Consider the following 19,935-nt stretch of genomic DNA (forward strand, 5'->3'; position numbering starts at 1 on the left):
TTTTAGGGGAAATTCCCCAAACATTTTCTTCTATTTGAAGATGAACAAGAAGAGCTTAAGTAATACTGCACTTGATTTACTTCTTGCTTGGTAAGAAAAATGTTTGGCATTCAAGAAGGCATTCTTCTTGCCATCACTTTTGCATGTAATAACTCAAATGTTCAGACTGCACAGCATCCACTTAATAAAAATCTTCCCTAAGTGGGTTCATTGAATTAATATTAAAATGATAAGTAAGTCACAGGAGAAATTTCAGCCCTGGAAATAGGTTAGCAGGAAGTTACCTTTGCTTATACGCCTTCCCAAGCACAAAGAATATTAGAGATGCACAGTGTTTGCAAATATAGTTATCATATAAAACTAGGAATGCTCCCAAGAGGCGATTTGTGCTCTAAAAGTACTCTCTCCTCCTGAAGCAGCATCTCACAAACTTTGAACCACAGTGTAAAAGGGCCTGTTTCTCTTACCTGATCAGAAATGCTCCAGAAAATAACTTATCTGGTCAAGATGCACTCACATACCTGAAATGCAGCTGCATGGTCTCAGCAATTCAATTTGCATGAATCACAAACAGGTTTGAGTGCTGCTGGATGAGTAAATTACTTGTGGTTTCTGACTAACTTAAATAATTTTTGCCAAGTTTGATCTAAATTCAGTATGCCCCCGTAAAACCCCAAACCCAACAGAGAGAAACTTCCAAGAAAACATTTAAGGTAATCTGAAGGAAGCTTACAAGAGTCAGGTTCTTTACTGTGAATGACATTACTTACCGAAATTTAGCTAAACTGAGGGGGTGTGTGTTAAACCCTCCCTTTACAAGGAGCTGAAACACTATTTAGGCTTTCTCTCCTTCCTATTTATTTTACTGAAGGGAAAAAAGAAGGGAAGAAAATAGATGGGGCTACCCTGCCACCTTTCTCCAAGTAGTTAAATATATTTTTTTTATTCAATCATGACACTAAAAAACCAATATCATAAAATTACTTCCAAAGCATAAAAAACCTCCTAACTTCACTTTGAGGCCATTGCTCAGCTGAAGTTAATGGAGCAATGACATGGATATCACCTTGTTCCTCTGGGTAACCTCATCCACACAGGTCTTTCTGTGCTTCATCACTGTATCACCAAGTCATGCTGAACCTATCAAACTACTGCTTAAGAAAAGGTGCATTATACATTTGTCATGGGGTGACATTCTTCTGCTTAATTCTGCATTCAAGGATTTCAAAGCAAATCACACCAAAGTCTACATTAAAAATACCCCATTGTTTACGTGTTAAAAAAAAAAAAAATTACATGTGCAACAAAGACAATGAAACAGCTGAATCTGCTTAAGTCTGTCAGAAAAAAAGAATGGGTTGGTGATTACCTGTTTGAAGGGAAAGAGGCAGAGAAAACAAACTCAATGTAATCCAAGGTCAGGCTTGATTTTTCAAAAAGCAGATCTTGATCACTAGCCTGAGGAAAAAATAAAACACCCCTCAAGGCTCTCTATAGCTTCCTGAGGAGGGGAAGTACACAGGAAGATGCTCAGCCCTTCTCTCTGCTACCCAGTGATAGTACACGTGGGAATGGCTCAAATCCGCAGCAGGGGAGGTTCAGACTGGACATTTGGAGGCATTTCTTTACCCAGAGGGTGGCCAAACATTGGAACAGATTTCCAAGAGAGGTGATCAGTGTCCCATGTCTGTCAGTGTGTAAAAGGCATTTGGTCAATGACCTAAATAACATGCTTTAACTTCTGCCCTGAAGCGCTCAGGCAGCTGGGCAAGATGATCACTGTGGGTCCCTTCCAAACTCAGTCTTGTCTAGTTGATTTTGTTAACAATAAAATAATAGTAATAATAGTAAAATTCTAATGTAAGGCTGTCTTGAATATGAATGGCAAGAGAGACTGGGTTAGACATCTGGGAACACTGGTTTGAAGGACAGAAAAAGATTGAATTGGTATTCCTGCAGCAGTTGCTGGTCAGCTGGAGTCCTTGACAGCTCTAAAACATCAAGTTCCTGTTTCTGATAATGTTTCCAGATTACTTTGGATGAGGAAAATTATTTTACCCCATGCAAATAAACATTAAGCAAGTGGAACTGAAGCAATATATTTATTACATGTCAGAATAAACTATGAAAAAACCCCAAGCAACCAAAAAACCAGCTCAACAAATTCTGACAACATTTTATGAAATTTGTGCCTTTTAGAGGTGATCCTAATTTTCCTTGAAACATACTCAAGATTGTCTTTGACTAATGGAGTAATTTATGAATTTAACAGGGGCAAAACCTTGGTTTCCCACTGAATTTGAGTAAGCTAAATCATTCTATAAGGAAAGTTTCCTGCTGTGCAAACAAGAGGACACTGATGGGGCAAGTTTTAGCACAAACTAAGAAGCAATAGCTGTCAGTATCCTTCACCACCACAAGTACAGGGCTGTTATGTGAGAGGTGACACCATGGCAAAACTTCAGCCTGGAGTCACTCACAGTTATCTCAGGGGACAAAGACAGAAATCTGATGCAAAAACAGTTACCATGTGTTGGTTTCCCAGTAGAAAACCTCTCAGGCTTCTCTCAAGAGTTTGACAAAGCTGAGAAACAAGAGCCAGATAGATCAGGGCTTCTGACATCATCTGGAAAAAGCTCAATATCTTACACATTTCCTTACAGTAACAAATTGTCTTGTAGAATTTGACTGGGGATTGCTATACATGCAGCCTAGCATGTCAAGGCAGGGAAAACCAAATTCTGAGTTACTTAATCCCAAACTCTCTGAATTCAAGGAAAAAGCTCTCATGGACCAGTAAATTGTGGAGGATGCTCCAGGGTCTGGTTTTGGCTGAATGCTAATTTTTGCAGTGCTACATGTGCTGGTGCAGAGACTTCCGTCTCAGTTTTAGTAAGGGGCATTTATTTCTCTTTGCTACAAAGCCACTCTGAGCTCTGGATAACTCAAGACTCAACTCTTAGCCAAAAGCCCTGTGAAGCCTTTGGGATCACAGCACCCTTTGCAGCTGAAACACATTGCATTTTTGCATGTAGAAAACACACAACTTCTGCAGGGGCTTAATGCTTTTAAAGAGAAATCTCCAATAGTGATTGAAAATCTCCAATAGTGATTTGATAGAACAAAACTGAAAAGTTTCTGGAAGCTCTTTCCTTTTTAATTTAGAAAGGTGGCGTTTGGCTGACACCGGCAAGCAAACTCGTATTTATGGAGTGCCCTCTCAGTATCCCGTGAAATTTGCCATTTCCCTCCATGACAGTCAGCACCATCTATCACGAGGACATAATCCCCTGGGACAGGAGAGCTGAGCCCCTTTGCTGCTCTCCTCTGCAAACAGATGTGTGCACGCTCCCCAGCTCTGAAAGTCACGGCCGCCTTTTGGCAGAGAGCTGCAGCAGCTGCACATCTGCAGAGGGGAAAAGCTTTCAGCAAAAACTAGAGCGGGATCTCATCCTCCCCCCTCGCCTGCAAAGCAAGCTCAGCATTTGTTCCTCTCCAGATGACACCCCGATGGGTTGATTTAATCATTCACACATGCATGCCTATCCACAATGCTGCCAAAATACCAGGCCTGTGACAGCATCTCACCTGAACTGCTCACAGCAACAGGGCTTATCAGCAAGCGCTTGGCAAGGGCCTGGCAGGGTAAGAAGAGAAAATCCACATTCAAGGGCACTGCTAAAACAAAATGATTCTACAGAATACACGTGGGTGAGTGGGAGACCTCTTGTGATGAGAACACTTAAGCACACGCTTAATTTTTAAGTCTATGCTCAAAGCATATTGCTACCTCCAATTAGGGTGCGTGAAGTCCGGTTCCAAACCTCCCAGAGCAGGAATAATGTCCTGTACTGGGAGCCAAAGCACTTGGATGGGTGGATTTAAGCATGCACCGAGACCTACATGTCTGCCTAAACGATTTGCCAGAATGGGGACACAGTACAGAATATTTAAATGTGGCAGGATTGCAGAAACACTTCACCACTTTCATTCCCAAAGGGAAATCTAATTAAAACACAGAGCATCTAGCCATTTAAAGTGGCTCTGATTACAAAGAACAGCAAGTCCTTGCCCCTGAAACAGTCTCTCCAGTGGACTGCCAGAGTCGCCAGTAAGTTTCTGGAAACACAACTTATGCGACTGAACTTGGTCAGGAGCCATCTGCTCTCTGGGATCTGTAGGATCAGGAGTCTCAAGGTCTGGCAGGGTCTCATCCCGAACTCCTTCAACCACTTCCAAGTGAGGTGGCACCTTTCCCCACTCAAGCTTCCCTTAAACATCATCAGCTCATGACATTTTAAGTGTCTGTGCCAGATTTTCAAATGAGCTCAGAGTAAAGCTTTTGTGAGTGCTTCTCCCAAGACCAGCTTTTCTGCCAGGCACAGTCTCCAGCACAGATATCCTACCATGGCAAAGCCTTTCCAAGCAAGGTCAGCACTTCATATGCTGAACTGTTCAGCCAATCTGATTACTTACCATGATGCCTGATGAGGAGAAGGGCATCAGAAAATACAGCACCTCCTGGCAGAACCTGTATTTACACCAGGCTCCATTCAGATCAATAGCTCTGTGCTGCACATATTCTAGAGGGAATGAGAGCAGTGGAACAAACCCCCACCAGCATTAACAGTGCTATTTTATAGGGGAGGCAAGATTGGCCACAGTTAAAGGATGCCACACTTGAAAACAAAGCAGTGCTCCTACAATGGCTCACATGGCAGCACCTGCCTTATTAGTGGCACAGCACTAGTAGCAGCAAGTCCCAGAGTCCACTTCAGGCATCACCATCAGAGAGAGCTGAACCACAGCTGGCTTACCTGTCTAGCTTCCCTCCTTTTGCCTTTTACTCTGATCTTCCATCACACATCTCAAAGTGGTCCAGGCCCCTCACTCAGGCTTCTAGGTGAGGTCTTGTCAGCATTGCATGTGGAACCAACTGCATGAAGAACCCAGTGGATGGCCAGGGCCATCTGTTACAGGCTTTTCTCTATGTGAGCTGGTGTTTTTATTTTAACTCACTCTGCTTCTGGGCCCCTCTTCATCTCTCGCTCCTCCCATCTCCCTCTCTCAACTCATGAGGACAGAGTTTCCATCCTGGCCCTGGGCCAGCACATGTATGGGCAAAAGCAGAGCTCAGGAAAAGCCATCTTCTGCTCCCTTTCATCACGTAAACACTGCCAGTTCCCAGCCCAGGAGCACAGGGCTGAGCCAGAGCTCTGCCTGCAGTGCAGGGGGACTGAGGACCAGCAGCTCCTGCCCAGGCTGGACACAGCAGCTTGGCTGCAGTGCAAACATCTCCCCTCTTGGCCCTCCTGCTCCCAGTGAGCAGCCTGAGCCTTTACCCCAGCCAAGGAATTGCTTGTTAGAAGGCAGACACAGATGCATCTCACATTCAGCAAAGGTCATGTGTACCAGCACATGCACGTAAAACAGTCAAGCCAAATTCTTGTTTGCACCAGACATTAAAAACAAGAGAACCAGAAGACCCCAAGGAAACCTAACTGGCATTGCCCCAGCACTGGCATGACAGTCCTGCCCTAAGAATGCCTCAGAGACATATCAGCTCCTAACAAGTTTAATCAGTAAAAACTGACCTTAAATCACCACTAAATCTTGCATCTGCTTTCCTAAATCCTTGAAAGTAACACTATGCCAGCTGCAGCTGGTTTCCCTAACCTGGGGAAGGGAAAAAGCACTGAAGCAAAGAATGAACACCAGCACTCACAGCATTCATTCCAGTACGACATTACTCTTTCAAGCCTCTGCCTTTCTAACTGTGCTTGACTTCCTTCAGCTTTACCATGGAACAGTACTATTTTCAAAAAAATAGAAATTATGTCCTCATAATTTCTAATAAAAATTATTCATAATAAAAGAAAGGAGTCACAGTGTTTCAAACCTCTTGCAAGGAAGATTTCCCATGAGCTCCCTTTTGGGGTTTTTGTTGCGCACACACAGGACCCCACATTTGCCCAGAAAATGTTTAGGCAATGTATTTACCTCAGAGCAGTGCAAACTCAGGGGAGTTGTATTCCTGTGTTTCAGCACAGGAACACCCCAGCCATCATGCCAAGATTATCCCAAGAGCACAGCCTCTGTGAGCAACTGCAAGGATGACGGGCTGGAACCACATCATAGGGTTCAGAGCGGCTCAGAGCTGTCTCAGCACAGCAGGGACTGGGCCATCCTGATGGCAGAGCCCCAAAGGTGGGTGTCTTGCTGCCATGAGTTCCCACTGAGCTCTCAGCTCACTGAAAGACATGAACTGGTGAAAACTCACTCGAGAGGCAGGTAAGTATCCACTGCTTTGATCAAGAAAGGCCTGGGGAATTATGACTTTCACCTCATCAGTGCCATGCCTGCAGACACAGAGCACTTTGACCCAACTAAACCATGTAAAGGCTGTGAGAGATCTTGAATAGGACCAGCCTATAGAACCTCAAATATTTATTTAAGACAGTGATGATGCCTTTTAGTGCTTTATATACAGAGACCTTGAATTGATTCTCAGCCTGCTCAGTGCTAGCCTTCCACCAAAGGACACAGGCCTTAGTTGAAATCCCAGGGTGTAGAGATCAGAGACTCCAGGGACTCTAGATTGTCTCAGACACCCACTTCAAGGTCAACCAAGGCCCCTGCAGAAACTACATTTCAAAAGCACATGAAGCTGGGAGTTCAGTCATGTGGTCATCTTCACTAAAACCTGGGCTAAAGCCATCCCCAAATGTCATGCAGATCCTCACATTTCAGCCTCTGCTTCAGTTTCCAGGAGCTGATAAAGCATCTCCAAGGTGAAGACCAGAAAAAAAATCCCATTAGCAAGATCAACACGCTACTGCCTTTTCCATTGCACTTCAGAGCCACAGTAAAGAAAACACTGTCTCTTTTCCTGGTTTGTGCTGTAAAAAGGTGCTTACAGATACCTCAGATATAGTGTTATTTGAGCTGTGTCTAAGCAAAGCCAGGATCACTCATTTACTGTCCAGACTTGAATGAAACAAGAAATTTCTTTCCAGCTCTATCCCATCCCTCCTTCCCTCTGGAGAGTCTTCTCAGCCTGTAAGGAACTGCTATGCAAGTGCATTAAAAGTCCTATTTCAGCATTTCTTTCATAGTAGAGGCCTCTTCCAGCCAGCTCTTGGGATCCTGCCAACAGACATATCAGCCACTAGTACTTAAATCCTTCCGCTAAAAAATGCTTCCCAAAAGAGCTTACGCCCCAGTTCTGAAGGCCTTAGATCATCACAATTAACCAGCTTCAACTAAGAGAGGTTCTTCTCCACTCTCTTGGGCTTAATGGTGCACTACACTGCCTTTTCTCCCCTTGGTCTGGCCTCCACTTAGGAAGGAGCAGCTTCCACACAGTTCCAGCCAGGAAATAAATGTCAGGTGTTACAAAAGGAAGGGAGAACCAGCTGCTTTGAATGATGCATTCAGGGGATCCAAAAGGACACAGCACTTATCAGACACTTCTGAAATGCCCAGCACCTCTCCATCTTTAAGAGACTGTTGTGTGATGATTTAATCAATACATTTCTTAAGCCTGGGGAAGGACTGAGCTTGCTTCTGTGCTCCCAGAGCACCCAGCAAAATAGAGATTTTAAGTCCTTTCCGTATGAATTAGTTGTTATGGCTGATATTAAGAACAACTCATTGAAAAAGCTACTCCTGGATTAAGATCATTTCTGAAAAACACAGCTTACGTGGTCTTTATTGATTATCTCCTTGTCAAAACGAACATTTCTAATATGTAAATACACCAAGCATGGGAAAAAGATAAGCCTATTCTAAGTGTCTGACAAAGGATCTAAATGCTCTTCTTGTTTCTTGAGAACAGAGAGCACACACAGAGGTTGTCTTTGCAGACAAAATGTCCTAAAAGCTTTCCCAAGGCAGCGAGCTGGGGGCAGTACCAAAAGCAGAGCTTTGGGACACTCCACGTGCACTTGTGGTCTACAAGGAACACTGCACTTGGGATCTGAGCTGATGAACAGGGAGGATCTTCTGTGTGGACTGCTAGGACACGGATGTGCCGAAGGCCAAGCCAGGCTTCAGCGCACAACCTTCTCACCCACGCGGCAGAGAGTGGTCCCAGGAGAGCCATAAATCTTTACTCTGCTTTTTACATCCCCAGCCACTCCAGCGCTCTTCGTTTGCAGTGCTTTCTCTTCCGTTTTCTCAAAAAGGCACCTTATTACCCTGGGAAATCCTGTGGCTTTCTTCTCATTTCCATACTTAGCGTTTTCAGTTGCTTCCAAGCCTGACCCAACATAGTAGTTATCCATTTTCACAGGCTGAAACGCTGCCTGGATTATTTTAAAAACCCAAACAACAACCAAACAAAACCCCTCAAACCCAACATGCACCAAACCCCACGAACACTACCCCAATGACAACAATTCAGAATACAAGGGTGGAGGAAATGCATTCTTTTCCTCTGCCAGGATGCAATAACAACTCCCTTTTTGGTGGTGCAGAAAACAGAGCCAGTACACATTATTGGACCTCACTACCACACACCAAGAACCAGTGGTCAGTAAGGTGGCAGCCAACACAGAAAACGGCTTTTTAATCCACCACCAACACCAGCAGCTCCCCTCACAGTAGCAAATAAAAGCCCCATGGAAATCCCTCTGGTCATCCCAGCTTTATCCTCCCTGCTGAGTTCCAGGCTGGAGATGCTCTTCTCCAAAAGCAACAAACTTAAACAGCTACTTAAACGGCAAGAGCAAAGGTGGCTGGGAATAACTCAGGGTCAGGAACAACTTGCTGACCTGTCTTGGAAAAAAGTGGTGTTCTTGTAAAGAGTAGAATTAAGGGCCCATGTTTAGCACTTAGTCCCTGCTCTTGTGAGGAGGCTCCAGTGCAGACCCAAGCAGTCAGAAAGCCTCAGTCTCCTATGACCACCACTTTTCCTGCACCAAGCGTCAAGAGACATGCTTCCTGGACACTCGAAAAGCCAAAACCTCTGAAAGTGTCCCAGATACAGCTGACATGGTTTTACCTCCCAGTTTGCATTTGACACCTTGGGATCACGGCAGCAGCCAGCTGTAACTTCTTCCTTGTTCCCTTCTCAAACAACATTCCCCTCCGACAACTCCATCCCTGACCCATTAGCGCCCATCATCCCTGGGTACGAGAGCAGGAAGGCAAGAAAGCGTTTTTCTCCCCAGGACAGGTGAATACTCCCACCGATCCCCACCGGGAGGGAGACGTGCCACCCTGGTAAGCCACAGGCTGCACACAACTGCAGGAGCTCCTTCAGCCGAAGGCAAAGTAAGAGGAAAGCAGAGAGAGAGAGGGAGAGAGAGAAGTGCAGGGCTAATATCACAGGGGGATTCAGGGTTTTGCCGAACCGAGAACTCAAGCTGTTTGCTTCAGCAGGGCCCGGGCTTCCTCCAAAGAATGTGTTTAGCGTGTCCTTCTCCGTTTTGTGCTAGAGACCGAGGCAGGGTTGAGTTCACTCGGGGGCCCCGTGCTGGGTGGCGGGGCTGCCGCTGCTCCTCCGCCCCGCCGCTCCCGACTCTTTCAGCACTCTTTCTCGACACTTTTCAGGGTCGACTTTTCAGCAGCTCCCCAGGTTGGCTCGCCCCTCTCCCCCCGGCCGAGCCCCGCTCCAGCAGCGGGCCCGGCCCTCCGGCGCCCGGCGGGAGCAGCAGCCTCCCCGTCCCGGCGGGAAAGCGGGAGCGCGGGGGGATTCGGCTGCCGGCCCCCGCTTTCCCTCTCTGCAGCCGGGGATGAAGAAAAGCCAGCTGGGGGGCGGAAGGGAAGAGGGAATTAAGAGGCTTTTTTTTTGGAGCAGCACCTCTGCCCGCTCTCCCGCCTTAGCGTCCCCTCGGCGCCTCCCTACCTTCCTCGGCAGCAGCAGCGGAGCAGGGGGGCCGTGTCCCGGCATGACGGCGGCGGCGCCCGGCGCCGGGCTGGCGGCTGCGGACCCGCGGCTGGGGGCTCCCCGCCCGCCCCCGCCGCCACCGGCCCCGGCCCCGGCCCCGGCCGCCCTCCGGCGGGAGCGCCGCCCCGTCCCGCCCCGGCCCGTCCCGCCCCGCCGCCGAGGCGGCCGCGCCCGCCCCTCGCTCCGGGCATGGAGCGTCCTGTGCTGCCCGCCCGGGGGAAGCGGGGTGCCCGAGGGAGGCGGCGGGGCTGCCGGTGTCGAGGCCCGCAGGGCAAAGTGCAGCTGAGTGAAAATCTGGCTGCGGACTGAAAGATTTCCGGGGAAACGTAGAAAGTCCTGACTTGCTGTCACTGTCCAGAAGCTGTCACTGGCACGGCTTCCCGAGGCTGAGCGGGTCACAGGCTCATCGCGGGAGAGCAAGTAGGCAGGAATGCCTCAAACCTGCAACTTCCATTCCCTGATCTGACACTGGGTGTTAGGGAAAGGTTTTTCACCCGGGGGGTGGTCAGGCACTGGAACAGGCTCCCCAGGACAGTGGTCACAGCACCAAGCCTGACAGAGCTCGATAAGCGTTTGGACAACGCTCTCAGGCCCGTGGGGTGACCCTTGGGGTGTCCTGTGCGGGGTCGGGAGCTGGACGCCATAATCCCGACGGGTCTCTTCCAGCTCAGGATATTCAGTGTTTCTACGATTCAAAACAGATGGAGGTGTGAAGGTCCCCGGCCCAAGCGCGGCCCCTTCCCGCCCGTCCCCATCCACTACAGCCAGGTCCCGAGGGGACGCTCCCGGTGCTGAGGGGACAGCTCGGGCACGCGCCCCCCTAGCGGCGTTCTGGTGCCGCCGGCGTGCCCGCGCGCGAGCTCCCGCCAGACTCTCGCTGCTGGCCCTTTAAGGGGCGGGGATTCTCCGCGCTCCGGGGCGCCGATTGGCTGGGCGCGGCCCCCTCCCGCCCCCTGCCCCCGGCGGGGCCGGCGCGGGCGGCGGGTGCGCGCGCGGTGGTGGCGGGAGCGCGCGCGATGGTGGCAGGCGGCGCCGCGCGGCTGCTCCCGCTCCCGCTGCTCGTGCGCGCCGCCGCGGCCAGGATCCGGCCGACGCTGCCCGGGCGGGCGGGCGCGGGGCGCTCCGGGCCGCTCGCCGGGCGCTGGGGCGCCCTGGCCTTGGCCGTGCCCGCGGCCGTGCCCACCGGGACCGGCTGGAAGGAGAGGCCGGGACAGCGCGGCCCGGCGTGGGCGGCGGTGCGCGGCGCGGAGCGGCCGCCCCGGGGGCTGCTGCGGCGCTTGGCTCTGGTGCTGCGGCTGGGTGTCCGCGCCTGCGGGCTCCTGCTGCGCTTCGGGCCGCTGCTGCTGCTCTACCCGCTGAGCCGGCTGTGGCCCGGCGTGGGAGCGCGGTGGCTGCGGCTGCTGCGCAGGGCGGCCGAGGCCGCCGGCCCCACGTGTGTCAAGCTGGGCCAGTGGGCCAGCACCCGCAGGGACCTCTTCTCGGAGGCCTTCTGTGATGAGTTTTCCAAGCTGCACGTCGAGGTGAGCCCGCACCCGTGGGGCCACACCGACGAGCTCTTGAGGAAGGCCTTCGGTGAGGAGTGGATGGGCGTCCTCAAGTTCCCGAGCCGGGAGCCGGTCGGCTCGGGCTGCGTTGCCCAGGTGTATAAAGCCTATGCCGACCTCGCTGCCATTGCCGGCTCCAGGGCCAAGCAGCTGGAGCCACGCTCGGAGTTCAGGTCCGCCTTCGAAGCGTGGGAAGTGTCAGGCTTTAGAGGCCTCCTCGGGTGGCTGAGAAGGAGGAAGAGCAAGGAGATACGGGATGAGAGAAGCAGGGAGGAACTGAGTTCTGCAGACTGCTCCCAGGGAAGTCCCGTGAGTAGGATGTCCCTTATGGAGCAGGGGGCCAAGCCGCTGCTGAACGCAAATCCGTCATCAGCCAGACACCTCGTGCCTGTAGCCATTAAAGTAAGTCATGTGCCTGAATGGTAGATGTGTGGAAATGGAGCGCGCTGGATGAGGTCCGTCACATTCTAACTCCCGTGGAGAGGAGTAGCTGGCTAGGTCCAGGTAGAGCAAGAAGGGATGCTGTCTCTCTTGGTGCTCTTTTGTTCCAGCCAGCCACAATCCACACTTGTGGTGGCCCCAGCTCTTCCCAGAGGAGAGCTCAAGATTCGATGTGCCATGTGGGTACTAAGAATGCCTCCAAGGGCCCAATTTACACTAAAAGAATCAGTATTAAGGTTGATTGCACCTTCCAGACAGCAAACCTCCTTCTCTGCTCACATGAAGAAATCTGAAACACGTAAGTGTGTTCCAGCAATGTTTATTTAAAGAAACTTTATATTTGAGCAGCTTCAAATACTAATCAGGGACAGGGTGAGACTGAAAGTGGTGAAGAATGTCTTTGGGCGAGACTGTAGTCTCCAGCACAGATACACTGAATTTGACAATGATACAATATTTCTCTTTAACCTAATCAATGGCAAAACGTGGGTTCTTCTGAGGACTAGTCAAGGAAAGTGGTTGCCTCCCATTCTAATAAAGCTGGGTTCTGTATATTTGAGATGTGTCACTTGAGCTGATGGAAGTTGAGAGTCTGGGGGATTGATGTTGCTATTGCTCATTCCTGTGCAGGTATTGCACCCTGGGCTGGTCCACCAAGTCCAGATGGATCTGTTTCTCATGAAGATGGGCAGCCGCATCATTGGACTTCTCCCTGGGTTCAAGTGGCTCAGTCTGACAGAGATTGTGGAGGAGTTTGAGAAGCTTATGATGCAGCAGGTATGCACCAGGCCATGGTCCCCAGCTACTGAAACCAAACTGCCCTTTGTCTTGCTACTGGCTGGCTCTAGCTCTGTTCACACCACTGCATTTTAAATGGTCAGATGAAGGCTGGCTTGTTCTTTATTTCTGTTCTGTAGTCTAATCAAATCACATAACGTTACTGTAGGAGAGCTTATATGCTCACAAAGTAGCAAAGCAATGAAAAAACATCTTTATTAGATCTAAAATTATTTTTTAAACTTTGAAAATTATGTTTAGACTTTGAATGTGTTTTCTAATGGACAGCCTGAACAGCTAGCTAGTCATAGTCACAGTCCTTTTTGCAGCATTGTGAAAAGTGAACGCTGGTGAGACTCCTTAGAAAAGAATTTCTCCAAGCAAGTGCTCAAGCATGTGGATTTTTTTCTATAGTTTTACATATATGTTTGCAGTCTGTACTCACTAATCATGTTTTTTAGCACTGAGATAGATAGATGGATAGATAGATATAAGCATAAATAATGTTTTCACAGAAGTTAATAACACATTCTACTTTGTATTATCATCAGACTCACAGTGTCAGTAAAATTTTGCAAACAGATTTGAAAGCATCCTGATTTACTAATGTCTTCTAAAGACACAGTCCTGAAATATTGCTACTATCAAACTGATAAAGATCTCACTGCAGGCTTAATTAGGCTTATGTTTCTATAAAATGAGCCATTATCTGCTAATTTCATTGTTGTATCTAGATTGCAGTGTCTGAAGTCTGTAACAAGCTTTTGAAAACCTTAATTATTTTCTACAATTGCAAAACCTCTACACAGGAAATCCATGCTGGGAACTGTTGACTGTGGTCAGATGTGACTCGAGGTCATTTGTACCAGTTTGGCAGAGCTTGGATGGATGTGCAGAAGATTGAGGGTTAGGAGAACATCTGATAGGCTCATTGTAGCTTTTTCCCTTTGAATGAACAGGAAGCATCCCCCACTGCTAGACAAGGGAGGTGAGGCAAGGTTGTCCTGCCTCCTTGAGCAGTAGCAGACAGTTGGAGAGATGCCCTTGTGTCAAGACACTGGCTCACTGAAGAACCAGGGCCTGGACTTGGCATAATGGATTATTTTGTATGCTTTACATTACATAAAGAAGTAAATTTACATTACATTTAAGAAATTTACAATTTCTTCCTGATGTGGCTGCCTATCCATCAAGTGAGGCTGGGGCTGCAGTTCTTCTGTCTTGTCTGCCTGCCTTGCATTTGGACAGCAAGCTTTGGTTCAGGATAGATTCAGTTTAGGATCTTGTTGTATTTTTGAATTTAGCACGGTCCTGGTCTATTTTGAGACACCGTGCCTCTAGTAAGGCACCCGTATTTCAAAGGTGTTTGGCCGTGGACCATCCATTACCCGGTCTGCTCCTCTTCCATCAGGACAGCTATGAGTGCGCGAGAAGCACCACTCTTATTTTGTTTCCATTCTGGCTTTCTGACTAGTTGTGTTGGTATTGAGTATTGCAACTCATACAGGATCCTGAAGATCTAATCCTAGTTGAATCTAATTTCCAGCCTGCTTTTCTGTTTCTCCCTTGAGATTGACTTACGCTACGAAGCCAGAAATCTGGAGCGCTTCCGACAAAATTTCCTAGATGTCGATTTTGTGAAGTTTCCAACCCCGCTTTGGCCCTTGGTAACGGCAGATGTTCTAGTGGAAACATTTGAGGTAAGAATTGTAGGGTCTGGGTGCAATGGTAGCAGTGAGAAGGCCCCAAGGAGAACATGTCAAGGAGATGTTTCTTTTTGAGAGGGAAGGATCAGAGGCAGAAGGATGCATTTTTCTTATTTGCTTAAGGAGATTGATGTCCTTCCTTAGAGTCTCTTCCACTCTTTTTGTTTGCAGTCAGTGCATCCCTGAAGACAGATAGCAGACAACTGCATATAGAAGTGAACACTTGGACTGAAACTAAGCAGACCAGCAGTGTGTCCAGCTACTATGTGCTTGCCTGTGCTTTGCAAACCACCACACTTAACCTCTCCTCTGTGGTGGGTCAAAGAAAGGAGCTCAGCAATCTGACACTTTCTGATCCTTGATTCACTTCCCTTGTGGATGTTCGAGTCACAGACCAAAGCTACTCTCAGACTTAGTTTTCCTGCACGTGACCCTGGCAAGGGTGTTTCTGTCCCTGGAATACCATCTGTCTTTCCAAGGAACAAACCCTTGGTTCTCTCACGTTTTCCATCACACTAGGTACAGCCTCTTTCCTTGCCCAAAGGCAAGTCCTTTCTAGGCTATTATCATCACCTTCCCCCCACTTGTGGCACCCAGGTAAAGGTGTGTTTGAAGGTGGGATGCAGCAGGTGTTTGACTCAGCTCTGTCTCTGTTTCAGGAGAGTGAGCCCATTTCACGCTACCTGCATGTGGAGATTGACACGGAGCTGCGGCAGAGACTGGCCAAGATGGGCATGGACATGCTGCTGAAGATGGTAGGCACTTGGCTGGGGCTGCAAGTGAAGGTTGTTTTCCTGCAGAACTATTCAGTCTGGATAACAAGACAATGTGCTTCCTACCTGTACCCACTGTGCGGGTAAAGCCTGGGCTGGACACCCCTGTTCAGGCTCTGAGATAAGGCTGTGCCACTGCAGAAGGGCCATCTGCCTGCACACAGCAGGACTGGCCTGTGCACCTTGGTCAGCCTTTGCTTAGGATACCCACTCATCCATTCCAATGAATATTCACATATTGCCCAAATACCTTAAAGTGCAACATTATTAGCAAATGTCACATGCTCCGCAGGGATTGTGGATGTGATTAAGGGAAAACTACTTTCTTCATCAACTCCTCTAAAACTGCCTTTTTGTTAGGGAGAACTAAATCTGGAGTAAAGACAAACAAACCTGGCCAGATTCAGCTTCTGGCTATCTACTTGTTCTGTAGCTGAAATAATCCCAAATAATCTGGAAAGGAGTGTTGAGGGGGTGGTACAAGTGTCTTGTGAGGAGCCACGAGAACCAGCAGGGAAGAGTTGCAAAAGCTCCTAACAGTACTGAGTGTGTGGGCAGTGTGTGTCAGATGAAATGCTCCTGCTAACTGCAGCATTGTGCTAGGGCAATAGTGAAACTCCAGTTCTGGTTCCAGGTAGTATGACAGGCTCTGAAATTGCTTTTACCACTCAGAAAAGCAGTGCTGGAACCAGAATAGTTTTATGCTAAGATTGGTTTCAAAATGTAGGAGTAGAAAAAAATTAAAGAGAGAAGAAACAACATTATGTCTGTAAGTAAAACAGATACCCCTTTCTTGAGTACTCTGCAGCTCTAGTCCCTTGCTGTCCTGGACTCTCTTCTGTAGTAGAACTAGAAGAGGTGCAGAAGAAGGCAGATAGGATGATTACTCATGTGGAATGGCTTCCATACCAGAATGGTGAAATAATTTGGACTCTTAACTGTGGAAAGCAGAAAGATGAGTAGTTATGACAGAGATAATGTAGTCGTGAGTGCACAAGAATGAATATGGGTCTATTGTGTAGGGTTTCTCAATAAGGAGGACATAAAATTAGCAGAAGTCATTCTTTCCAGGCAACACCATATTTTTTCACACAGCTCTATTTATTTACATGGCACTTGAACAAATGCATAGGAGAAATCCATGAGCTACAAAGATAATCTCATTGGGGCAGGAAGGCCTGCCCAGGTCAGCAGGAGGGTTGTGGTGGAGTGGGAATTACTGTTTTGTTCTTGTCCTTTTGCCAGTCCTTTCTGGTGCTAAGTGCAAGCAGAGTCAGAGAAGAGCTAAACACATTTATTTCCTCTTCTCTTGTTTTCCTTACTTTTCAGTGCACTTTGCAATGTGGGTTGGTGTCCTGCACTAGACAAACTTAACCATTCACTATAACCTTTGCCACTGAATGGCAAACAGCCTATTCTTACTGCTTTACTCTTTGCTAAGGCCCACCAGTGTGCCCCAATTTAGGGCTGATTGTCAAGGGGCACTGCCATTCCCTGCTGGGGCTCTTGGCTGTCCTACCTGACCTCCAGGAAACACTGGATTCCTTCACACAGCTCCGAGTACCAGTGAGTACCAGAGCTGGTCTCCAGCAGAAGCCACCTGCTGTGGTGGGTGGTGGTGCCCCATCATGGGTAAGGGTGGAGAACCGGCCACAAACAACCCTGAGCCGTTTGCCTGGGGCCTTGGGTGTGACCAGGTTTGCTTGGAACGAGCTGCTCTCACACTTACCTGTCCTCCAGATCTTTGTTGACAACTTTGTCCACGCCGACCTGCACCCCGGGAACATCCTGGTTCAAGGCACGGCCCGGCCGGAGCAGGGTCTGTGTGAGTCCCTGGCGCTGGAAGCGCGGCCGCCCCCGCGGCAGCTGCGCCTGGTGCTGCTGGATGCAGGGATCGTGGCGGAGCTGCAGAGCGCCGACATGCAGAACTTCCGCGCCGTGTTCACAGCTGTGGTCCAGGGACAGGTGAGGCCCCTCTCTGGCATGGGGCTGGCAAGCTGAGGCTGGGGAAGGGAGATGGCTGTGGATGGCCAAAGGGAAAGTTTCCTGTTTCCCCTTAAAATGGTAAGAGGGACAAGAAGCCTTGCTAGCATCTTATCCCCAAACACAGGGAGAAGCTGCTCAGCTGCAGCACGGAGGCTGCCAGAGTGCAGCAATTTCAGGGCCCCAGGAACTAGAAGGGGCTAAATGGGAAGCACTGGCTGCCCCTTCCTGGTTAGGAGTGCTTCTGCTGTTAATGATATTTCTAACTTAACTAACTTAAATTAAATTAAATTAAATTAAATTCTGACTGCCAAGTTAGAATCTGTAAGGTTTTGCTAGAGAAGAAGAGAGAATGGGTTTACATCTGCCACACATGTTCCTCTCCCCAGCCTTGCTGCTGGAAGGCCTATATGTTTTCCTCCTTGTTGCTGTTGTCAGCATCTATAGAGGAGCGGAAGGAAAACAGGTGTGTGTGTGTGTGGAGGGGTCTGACCTCTGCTAGGCTCCTCCATATCAGGGCAACTACATTATCCTCCTCCCTCCTTGAAACTCACTGTTAGATGGACTAGAGAACCCAGTGCTGGTGTCTCCTGTTCATTCTGAGAACAAGCATTGTGCTCCTAGTTGTCTGTTGCTGTCTCTCAGAGCTGCAGGGTGAAGGGCTCACTGACACACCTCAAAGAGGGACACATTTTGTCTTGGTCTGCCAAAGCATGCCAAAGAATCCATGCTAAACCCTGTATCCAGGCCCATTCTGTGCTGCCAGGGGCACTTCTCAGCAACCAAAAGCAGTAACTGCAAGCATCTGATTTCAAGTCCCCGGTGATCGGGTTCTGATTGTCCTGTTCAACTTGTTTCTCAGGGGGAGAGGGTGGCAGAGCTGATCCTCCACCATGCCCGTGCCAATCAGTGCCAGGACATCGAGCGCTTCAAGGCTGAGATGGCAGAACTTGTGACCAAGGTCCGGGGCAACACCATTGCCTTGGGAAAGGCAAGTGCATCATGTCACTGTCTTACTTCCCTGCAATTCAGTGCAACTTGGCACTGAAAACTGCAACAAAAAGGTTTTTTGATCAGCTGTTAAATTCTCCTTGTGTATTCCAGCTTCAGGTGGGAAATCTCCTCTCAAGTGTCTTCAAACTATTGATGACCCATAAGGTGAGGTCCTGTCCCTGTATGCCTTTAATAGCTGGAAGTTCATCTGGAGAGGGAGAACTGCTGGGAACACAAGGGGTTAACAAGGATGGGGACTGACTTCTGAAACAAACTGCTAGGAGAGGAACCACAGGAATGCATTCAAGTGTTGCAGGCATGCTGTTTCTCAGGTCTTATACACACTCTGCCATTTGATGGTTGATATTGTTTACTAAAAGAGTATTTTTGTAACACATAGTTTTTCCTGCCTTTTTTATAGCCCCTTAGACTGTAGATACCTCCTTATAACTGATTATTTGGGGGACAGTTTCCACAGTTGCAAACAACTTTGGAAATCAAAAGACGTATGGTGGTTTGAACTAGGGGTGGTTTGAACCAGGGCTGTCAGCCACAGGGCTGCACAGTCCAACTGGTGGAGCTGCCTTATAGTTTCAGGTGTGCAAATGCTCTCCCCAGCTTCTTCCCTTCCCACTCACCTTAGGCAGAGCTAGTACTTTGGTTTAAGGTGTACAGAAGAAAATAATGTCCACTGAACCATTCAGTCTGTTGTGGTTCTAGGTGAAGCTCGAGAGCAATTTTGCTTCCATCATCTTTGCCATCATGGTCCTGGAAGGATTGGGACGTTCACTGGACCCTGAACTGGACATCCTGGAGGCAGCTAAGCCACTGCTCATCAAAACTGCAGCTTCTGCCCTCAAGTAGACTCCAGTGGCTGCTGCCCTCCCCCTGTGGGGGTTACCTGTGCTGCCTGTGAGCTGACACAGAGCGAAGCTGAAGGTGAGAAGTGTGCCCCAGGGATGCGGAGCGTAGTGGCTGCTCTCCGCTGACGCTGCCTTCAGTCATTTCAGCCAAGGCATGGGAAGATCAGAAGGTCTATCCCAGAAGGCAGGAAGAATTTGCACAATTGGACATTTCCCCCTCATTGCACAGTTCTAAGAGCTGATGTGCTCTGGTAGTTTTTAAAAACCTCTTCAAAAATATGTTTATTGATCAAGTCTGTTTTAAAATACATCAGGTTAAATATTTAATTTACTGATTTACCTGTCACTGTGGTATGAGAAATGATGTTCTAGCATCACCTAAGCAACACATTCAGGCTGAAAAAAGCCAGTAAAACTGTTTGTCTTTTGTACTTTTAACTTCTACTTTTATTGTAGAAGTATCCTAACATCCTGCATGTAGCAGTCTGTTCTTTTTCATTTTGGATGACAAAAGCAGACTATTTCAATTTTTTTTCAGACTCCTATACTCTAGTACATTATAGTAGGAGTTTGGATTATAAACAGCATAATAAAATATTTACCTAGGCAGAAAACCTAATTCCGTAATAAAAAGCAACTTCTGGGAATATTTGTCCTGGTCTTAATTTTTCTGTTTCTGAAACTTTAAGAGGTTTTTTTTTCTGCTCTGTATGATTTTCTCTACTACCCTCCCTGGTGCTCCCCTGGTTTCACTCTACTCAAAACCTTAACTGATATGCAGATACTTAAGGTTTTTTTTCCCAGCAGGTTTCAAACCAGAGTCCAAGCATTTTCCTGATGGATCAAAACCACATTGTGAATGCTTAAAATTAAATAAAGCCAGGAGAAGAGCTGGATTACACGTGGCATTTACAGTCAGTTACTTTAATAGCAGTATTAAAATGTTTTTATGGCTGCATTTTA

At 48.2% G+C, this 19,935-nt stretch overlaps 2 protein-coding genes across 5 annotated transcripts in view; one reads left to right on the forward strand and one right to left on the reverse strand.

Moving 5' to 3' along the window:
* Positions 1-9,953, reverse strand: part of DENND2A (DENN domain containing 2A) — a 56,219-nt gene extending 46,266 nt beyond the window's left edge. For 3 of the 4 annotated variants that reach the window (XM_033514844.1, XM_033514842.1, XM_033514846.1), the window contains exon 1: positions 9,851-9,953. The gene's annotated coding sequence lies outside the window, so the exon portion shown is untranslated. The remainder of the gene's footprint in view (positions 1-9,850) is intronic. The other variant, XM_015627814.2, reaches the window with a different exon arrangement.
* A 955-nt stretch (positions 9,954-10,908) lies between these two features.
* Positions 10,909-19,619, forward strand: ADCK2 (aarF domain containing kinase 2). The gene is made up of 8 exons (XM_015629059.3): positions 10,909-11,838; positions 12,508-12,654; positions 14,226-14,354; positions 15,020-15,115; positions 16,874-17,098; positions 17,979-18,107; positions 18,221-18,274; positions 18,830-19,619. The coding sequence occupies exons 1-8, from the start codon at positions 10,909-10,911 to the stop codon at positions 18,971-18,973; spliced, it is 1,854 nt and encodes a 617-aa protein (XP_015484545.1). The 3' UTR covers positions 18,974-19,619.
* Positions 19,620-19,935: the final 316 nt, after the last annotated feature.

The sequence above is a fragment of the Parus major genome, chromosome 1A (assembly GCF_001522545.3).
Source record: "Parus major isolate Abel chromosome 1A, Parus_major1.1, whole genome shotgun sequence".
Taxonomy (NCBI): domain Eukaryota; kingdom Metazoa; phylum Chordata; class Aves; order Passeriformes; family Paridae; genus Parus; species Parus major.

Excerpts from the sequence above, each read along its gene's own strand:
- ADCK2 (XM_015629059.3), top strand. The coding sequence starts at position 10,909 with ATGGTGGCAGGCGGCGCCGCGCGGCTGCTCCCGCTCCCGCTGCTCGTG. Across the intron at positions 14,355-15,019 it reads TTCTAGTGGAAACATTTGAG|GAGAGTGAGCCCATTTCACG; the intron begins GTAAGAATTGTA and ends TCTCTGTTTCAG. Across the intron at positions 18,275-18,829 it reads AACTATTGATGACCCATAAG|GTGAAGCTCGAGAGCAATTT; the intron begins GTGAGGTCCTGT and ends TTGTGGTTCTAG.